This window comes from Salmo trutta, chromosome 32 (genome assembly GCF_901001165.1).
Source record: "Salmo trutta chromosome 32, fSalTru1.1, whole genome shotgun sequence".
In the NCBI taxonomy this organism is placed as follows: domain Eukaryota; kingdom Metazoa; phylum Chordata; class Actinopteri; order Salmoniformes; family Salmonidae; genus Salmo; species Salmo trutta.
Window position 1 is genome coordinate 10,562,490 of NC_042988.1, and position 8,744 is coordinate 10,571,233.

Consider the following 8,744-nt stretch of genomic DNA (forward strand, 5'->3'; position numbering starts at 1 on the left):
AGACAAGGGCATTAGTAGTGGGAGATTTCCGAGGAAGCGGACTGGTGTGAATTGTATTGGAAGGTCAGGAGGCCCAGCTTCGTTGTTATAGGCACGTTATTGGGCACAACTCTGGAAGGAGAAATGGAGTCCCTTGAGAAAGCAAGTACAAGATGGGTGTCAGGGATGAAGTGGCAGTATTTATCATACTTGGAAAACGGAGAAGGAATGGAGAGGAAGAAGAGGTCTAAGAGAGTGAGGGAAGAAGAGGGTGAGCTTGAGTCGGATAAAAATTGTGGAAAAAAGGGAGATGGTTTGTCAAAGAATGGTAGAAAGTGTAAGCAGAGGGAGCTGAAGACGAGGAGAAATGGAAGTGAATGAGGGTGAAGTATCGGAGGTGGTAGGTGCGGTTAAAGTTATCGGAGACTGAGGTATGCACCAAGGATCAGGATTAAAAAAGAGTCTGACAGTAGGCGTGAAGTTTTTGGAAAAAGGGGACTCTTGAATTTTGGCTGATCCATTTGTGGTTTCATGGTGGGTGGAAAAAGTGTTGGGTAATGTGGAATCGGTGAGGGTAAAGTGGTCTAGTGATAATTCTTTGTTTCTGTTGGGCAGAGGAAGAATGCGCTCAAAGTAAAACGAATGGGGGCAAGTAAAGTTAATTATTTTGTTCTCATGAAAAGGGCACCCATGAAAGGAGTGATAACTGGGGTAGCAGTAGATATACAGTTGAAATCGGACGTTTACATACACTTAGGTTGGAGTCATTAAAACTCGTTTTTCAACCACTCCACAAATGTATTGTTAACAAACTATAGTTTTGGCAAGTCGGTTAGGACATCTACTTGGGCATGACACAAGTCATTTTTCCAACAATTGTTTACAGACAGATTATTTCACTTATAATTCACTGTAACACTAAGTTGACTGTGCCTTTTTTAAACAGCTTGGAAAACTCCAGAAAAGGATGTCATGGCTTAAGAAGCTTCTGATAGGCTAATTGACATAATTTGAGTCAATTGGAGGTGTACCTGTGGATGTATTTCAAGGCCTACCTTCAAACTCAGTGCCTCTTTGCCTGATATCATGGGAAAGTCAAAAGAAATCAGCCAAGACCTAAGAAAAAAAGTTGTAGACCTCCACAACTCTGGTGCATCCTTGGGAGCATTTTGCAAATGCGTGAAGGTACCACATTCATCTGTACAAACAATAGTACGCAAGTATAAACACTATGGGACCACGCAGCCATCATACCGCTCAGGAAGGAGACGCGTTCTGTCTCCTAGAGATGAACGTACTTTGGTGCGAAAAGTGCAATCAATCCCAGAACAACAGCAAAGGACCTTGTGAAAATGCTGAAGGAAACGGGTACAAAAGTATCTCTATCCACAGTAAAACGAGTCCTATATCTACATAACCTGAAAGGCCGCTCAGCAAGGAAGAAGCCACTGCTCCAAAACCACCATAAAAAAGCCAGACTTCGGTTTGCAAATGCACATGGGGACAAAGATTGTACTTTTTGGAGAAATGTCCTCTGGTCTGATAAAACAAAAATAGAACTGTTTGGCCATAATGACCATTGTTATGTTTGGAGGAAAAAGGGGGAGGCTTGCAAGCAGAAGAACACCATCTCAACCGTGAAGCATGGGGTGGCAGCATCATGTTGTGGGGGTGCTTTGCTGCTGGAGGGACTGGTGCACTTCACAAAATAGATGACTCATGAGGAAGGAAAATTATGTGGATATATTGAAGCAAGATCTTAAGACATCAGTCAGGAAGTTAAAGCTTGGTCGCAAATGGGTCTTCCAAACGGACAATGACCCCAAGCATACTTCCAAAGTTGTGGCAAAATGTTTTCAGGACAACAAAGTCAAGGTATTGGGGTGGCCATCACAAAGCCCTGACCTCAATCCTATAAAAAATAATGTGTGGGCAGAACTGAAAAGGTGTGTGCGAGCAAGGAGGCCTAGAAACCTGACTCAGTTACACCAGCTCTGTCAGGAGGATTGGGCCAAAATTCACTCAACTTATTGTGGGAAGCTTGTGGAAGGCTACCTAAAATGTTTTACCCAAGTTAAACAATTTAAAGGCAATGCTACCAAATACTAATTGAGTGCATGTACATTTCTGACCCAATGGGAATGTGATGAAAGAAATAAAAGCTGAAAGAAATCATTCTCTCTACTATTATTCTGACATTTCACATTCTTAAAATAAATTGGTGACCCTAACTGACCTAAGACAGGAACTTTTTACTAAGATTAAATGTCAGGAATTGTGAAACTGATTTTAAATGTATTTGGCTAAGGTGTATGTAAACTTCTGACTTCAACTGTAAACATTGACCAGCTGAGGGCAAAGATTGCCAGTGTATGTGATGCTCGTCGTTTGATTCGACGCAGACCAGGTGGACAGAGTGGGGAAACAGTCATTGTCTGTTCTTTTGAGTATTGAAGTTGAGTCTTTGCCTGACAGAGTGAAGTTAGTATATAGAAGTTATTCTGTACGAGTGTATGTGCCGAATACATTAAGATGTTACAGGTGTCAAGCTTATGGGCGTGTGACAGTAGTGTGTAGGAGGGAGGGTCCAAGGTGTGAGAAATGTGAAGAAAGGCATGAGACAAAGGAATGTGTAATATTGGGGAGAGTAGTAGAATGTGTTAATTATAGGGGTGCCCATGGAGCTGGGGATCAGAAATGTCCTGTGCGAGAGAGGCAGGTTGAGGTTTCTAGGGTTAGAGTAGAGCAGAAGTTGGCATATGCTGAGGCATTGAAGAAAGTAGAGGAAGATGGGTTAAGGGAGAGGAGTGGTGAGAGTAGTAGAGATATACCAGTACAGAGGGATAGGCCAAAAAGTGAAACAAGTTTCAGTAAGATTGGATTTTTAGCATTTATAGCAATGGTTATTAATTGTACTGCAGGGATGGAACGGAAGTCTCAGTGAATTGAGGTTGTTGTGGCAGCTGCAGAGGTATTTGGGTGTTAAGTTGTGATGTCCCATCCTTTCAGGGTGATGTCATGAGGTAGGAACAAATATATTTAATTAGTGGAGTAGGGGGGTGTTAATTTTATTTTGTGTAATTTTGAAATTAGTGAATATAGTGTTAAATACCCTACTATCTTTCTTTTTCAAGTAAAGTATAAGGGAGTTGTACTCCAATCTAGTAGGTGGCGGTAATGCAACAAATTGGATGCCAACCGCTGTTAAACCTCATAGAAGAAGTAACCTGCACTACACTATGGAAGGGAAGATGCCATGCTGTGTTCATTGGCATTTGTGACATCGTCTATCCAATCTATAAAATGTACTGTTTAATTTCACTGTACTGTCATGCTTGTTTCCAGTGAATATTGTTGCAAGTGAACAACCACTCACTTTTCATAGTGCAGTAGTTCCCACACTTTTTATAGTCCCATACTCTTTCAAACATTCAACCTCCAGCACCGGGGTCAGCGCACTCTCAAATGTAGTTTTTTTGCCATCATTGTAAGCCTGCCACACACACTATCCGATACATTTATTAAACATCAGAATGAGTGTGAGTTTTTGCCACAAACCAGCTCGTGGGAAGTGACAAACAGCTCTTATAGGACCAGGGCACAAATAATAATAACCAATAATTTTGCTATTTTTATTTAACCATCTTACATATAAAACCATATTTGTTCATCAAAAATTGTGAATAACTCACCACAGGTTAATGAGGGGTGTGCTTGAAAGGATGCACATAACTCTGCAATGTTGGGTTGTATTGGAGAGTCTCGGTCTTAAATCATTTTCCACACACAGTCTGCCTGTATTTAGTTTTCATGCTAGTGAGGGCCGAGAATCCACTCTCACATACGTACGTGGTTGCAAAGGGCATCAGTGTCTTAACAGCGCGATTTGCCAAGGCAGGATACTCTGCAATTCACAGAACCGCTTGTTACAATTTCTATGAGTCTCTCTTCTTCAGATATCGGTAAGTGGACTGGAGGCAGGGCATGAAAGGGATAACGAATCCAGTTTGTCATCCGTTTGGGGAAAGTACTTGCGTAATTGCGCACCCAACTCACTGCAGTGCTTCGCTATATCACATTTGACATTTTCCGTAAGCTTGAGTTAATTTGCACACAAAAAATCATACAATGATGGAAAGACCTGTGTGTTGTCCTTGTTAATGCAGACCGAGAAGAGCTCCAACTTCTTAATCATAGCCTCAATTTTGTCCCGCACATTGAATATAGTTGCGGAGAGTCCATGTAATCTTAGATTCAGATTATTCAGGCGGGAAAAACATCACCCAGATAGGCCAGTCGTGTGAGAAACTCATCATCATGCAAGCGGTCAGACAAGTGAAAATGGTTTAGTAAAAAATGTAAGCTTGTCTCTCAAAAAAAGTGGCAATACTTTGCTCATTTTTTGTTTGTGAATCACATTTTTATTTGGCGTACCCCAATTTGGGAATACCTGTCATAGTGCATTACAATGATAAACACACAGACTGTGAATCTTAAAAGTCCTGTAACATGTTTTGCTTTGTTCTTGGTCGAAAAGCTCATGGCGAGAGCAGAGGGGGGCGGTTCCAGAACGTAACGGAGCTGCGATTGGCCGGGCTGGACTTGACAGATGTCACGTCCCGCCTGTTGGTGCGCTACCTGCCCCACTTGACCAAGCTGGACCTGAGTCAGTGTGGCAACATCACGGACCAGACCATCCACACACTGACCTCCCCCATGTCTCCACTGAAAGATAGCCTCATCCACCTCAACCTGGCAGGTAAAGACAACACGGTAGACTCACTAGCCCCAAATACACCGAGGTAGGTACCGTTTTTTGTTTGTTTGTGTATTTGAGTATTGCAGGTTATCAGACTACTGATGAGCAGGGATCTGCTCCAGATACTGACCTCTTCTTCCCTCTGAGATGTTTAATCATGCTAAAGTAGCAAGTAACAACATACAGAGATACTTGTTCTCTTATTTCCCAACGATATCAACCTGGCTCCTGGTTGAAATATTTAAACCAGGTTTACTGATTGAAGTGTTGCAGTCATTGTGGTTATGTAGGTTGACCGTTGGTTGTTAACCTCCTGTTGTTTTCTCCTGTCCGCAGGCTGTGTGAAGGTGACTGAGCAGTGCCTGCCCCTGTTGCGCCGCTGTGCCTCCCTGCAGAGCGCTGACCTGCGCTCCTGCACCTTGCTCACCCCCGATGCCTGTCAGCTCCTCTCCTTCCCTTGCCCTGACGATAGAGTGCTGCTCAAGAACAGCTAAGGGCCTGCGACGCCCTCCTCCCACCAACCCCCCCCCCCCCCCCCACATCAACCCCCGCCACACTACAGAGAGAGAAGAGAACGAGAGGGACCCTGCGATGTGGGCAGTGAGCCAGCCACTGAGGGAAAAGGACATGGAGTGGGAGCCACGAAAGAGAAAAGTGGGATTAGAGAATGAGAGCACCATAGACCTTTGCCTACATTTCTCTGGATCGACTTGTTTGTGAACGGACATCATTGAAAATGTTTTAGCATGTACATATTCAATATCTGTACAATGGGTGTGTGTATATAAATGTAGTTTACTGTAAATTACCCAATCCGCCCCTTCCCTCTCTCCTTCTACCCTCACACCAACCATTATCCAGCTGATGTGTAAAGGCACTGCACTGCGCCACTGTCTTGAACTAGCATCATTTGCACTCCATAATCAAAAGCTCCTGACGAACTAATCAATTTCCTCTTTCGTGGCGTCAGACTACGAAGAATGTACCCAATGCCAGAGGCTGCGCCCCATCGGAAGCCGTTTAATGTACAGACGGATGCTGGGCTCCTGTTAGTGTGTGTATGTGTGTCTTTGTAAGTATGTGTGAGATGTAAACGGTGTTAATGTGACAGTTGGAGCGAGAAAGAAACGGAAACATGACCCGTGTACGTCGCCTTCACCACTAAGCTCTCTGCTGCCCTCAATCTTTCTGGGGGTTAAGGACATTCAAGGCCCTACATATCTTGTTCAAGGCCCGGAGAGCCACTAGAGCCCATAACTCCTAGCCCCGACCACAACCCCTTATTTTCCTCTCTCTTACCTGCCCAACGTGCCGTTCTTATGGGGTCTGTCCATCTTGTGTATCTGATTGTCCTACTCTGTACCCTGGACTGCCCTTCCCATCACACTCTGTCTCTCTGCTGCCATAGCCCTTTTGCAGCTTGTGCTACCCACCGTCTGTGCTGTGTGCGTACATTATGCAGAGAGCTGGACCTTGCTGTGTCCGACTGCAATGAACCATGCTTACCGTACTGTTTCATACCAGACCTGGAATTTGCCAAGGCCCCTTTCTTCACTGCTTCACGATGCCTGGCTGATGTAACATTATCTTGTGTATATGTGCAGACGGGTTCAGTCTAGATCACGACCGCACGAACTTCCAGTGAATGACTGACACATTTTGAGTATGACTTGGGAAAACTGTGTCGATAACAGAGACCGTCCGTTGCACTGCGCTCGCTGCGCCACGTGGCAGGGGGGATTAAAACTAAGGCTGACCCTGGTTGGACTTCTGCCTCAGATGTGAGGGACTTTGAAGATTTCCCCAGAATTGGGTTGTCATGTCAGTGTCCACATGCTGCTTATCTTCCAAAGCCAGGAACATTCCAGCCCATCCAACCTGCCTCGCAGTGTCATTACCTTAAAGGTCTTGTAGGATGAGGGTTTGATTGAATCAGTTGTAGCAATTCCCCAAATCGTTTCTCCATTAGGGTACCCCTGTGCATGCTGGGTTTGGACTCTAATCACAAATCCAGTGCAGTATTTTTATTCAGGCTCAACTTTTTTAACCAATCAACTCTCAATCCAGTTCAGAGGCCAACGTCAACAGTCAGTTGTTCCTTTTCCTGCTCACCCTATCATTATTAATAATGGATGTTATCGGTTGAAACCAGCATGTACGGGAGGTGGTTCAGACCAGAGCCCAAGCTGTATTTTATTTGGTTGAGCTGTATTGAATTAACATGAGCAGTATTTGACATGAACGGTATTCAGCTGAATGGGACTGCATTGGACCAGTCCAGACAGTAGCTATCGGACTGAACGGGCCAGTTCATTCAGTATTGGACTGGACATCACTTTGTCGTGCAATGCTGGTCAAGTGTTTCCCTTGTCTGTCTCTCCTCCTTCAATAGCGGTTGTCCACTTCCTGAGCCATGTTGATCTGTATTTGTGCTTCAGTGCCACAGTGGATCTTGCTGCTGTGTGCTATCTGGAACTAAAACCCACCAACTCTAGGTGGGTTGGTGGACGGTCTTAAACCTCAATCTGTAATTCTCATCTAAATCACGTGTTTCCGTATCCTTTCAACTATTCTATTTGACTTTGTGATTCCATCCTCATCGTTTCAATTCCCAATACCATTATTAGAACTCAAATCAGCTTCCTTTGGGTATAACATGTAGGGCTAGAGACCTGCCAAGTAACTATAGAGCCACTAGACAAATGGTAGTTGTCCCAATGCATTCAGTTGTACAATTGACTAGGTATCTCCCTTTCCCTAAAAGGTTGGTTTGAAAGGTCACATGCCCAGCTTGGACGACAGTGATTTCATCTTTACCCAGTTGTGTATTCTAAATCGCTTCCAGTGTTCCTGTGTGAATTTATTGACTTGCATACAAAGCATTGGTACCAAGATTGCACTAACTGATTGATCAGAAGACAATTTAGGAGGGAACACTGAGCTATAGTGTGCTTTATTACTCTGAAAGGGTATCTAATAAAACAGGTCAAATTAAAACACAGCCAAATCATGAACCTTAAAAAAGAACTTGATTCAAAAGTAGAACTAATTAGCTATCCATGCTAGTTACCATTTAGCTGGGTAGTCCAGCGTGTTTCAATGTTAGCTCAGGTTGAGTCCTACTTTAGATCATAGATGAGTCATTGTTGTTTGCCACTAAGCTATGCTGCTTACGAAGCTGAGCTTACCACGTAGCAACTGTAATTGTGGTGGGCTGAGGCTTACAGCAAAGCAAATGTTCAATATATGGTGGGAAATTGCCTTGTGCCATACACACTCATCCAAATCAATATTTAACTTTTCATAGACTGAATGGGTCAGTTTTCCAAAAATGTTTACTTCCATCAGTAATGTGGGGTTGTTACTACTCCTCGTCATCCAGTATGTTCACCAGAGCACAATCTAGCATGCGAAAGCATATCAAAAGTTAAACTGACAACCACTTTCAGAGAGAAAATAAATGGGTAGCGGTTCATGGGAATTGATCCGGTAGTCCGATAAGGAAATGATTCCAGACTCAAATCTGTCATCTTTTTCACTTCCAACCTCCCAGCCTAGTCAAGTTGACTCAGATTTGACCCCTAGATCATACAGTCTTGTCTCTACCAAACTGTATTGCACCAGAGACGCACTGGATCAACATTGTCATCACCTCTTGCCAAAATTCCTGCTTTCTTTGATAAGGGGCATTTTATCCATTTGTTTTGCTCTTGTTTATTTGTTCATTGTTTCTTCCATTGTGTTGATCAAAATGAGAAAGAAAAGTAGAACAATGTGAAAAAGAGACAAAAAGAAACTCAAGGCAGCTACTTTTGAGTGACTACTGTAAAATGACTAACTAAATAAAGACAGTGGGCTGTTTTTTACACTGTGTGGCCTCTGCTGATTTCTCAGATTTTACATTAAGTGATGTTGCCTACATATCAGCTCACTCTTAGTCCACTCTCAATGTAGCTGCTGGCAGTTTGTGAACTGGTGCATAAAACAACTGGCCAGCCCTGGAGGG

The 8,744-nt window shown here is 43.5% G+C and overlaps 1 protein-coding gene across 1 annotated transcript in view; it reads left to right on the plus strand.

Annotated features, from left to right (window-relative positions):
• Window positions 1-5,278, plus strand: part of LOC115171045 (F-box/LRR-repeat protein 19-like) — a 29,699-nt gene extending 24,421 nt beyond the window's left edge. The window contains exons 10-11 of the mRNA XM_029727504.1: window positions 4,517-4,738; window positions 5,075-5,278. Coding sequence (XP_029583364.1) covers window positions 4,517-4,738; window positions 5,075-5,232 — 380 coding nt within the window. The 3' untranslated portion in view covers window positions 5,233-5,278. The remainder of the gene's footprint in view (window positions 1-4,516; window positions 4,739-5,074) is intronic.
• Window positions 5,279-8,744: the final 3,466 nt, after the last annotated feature.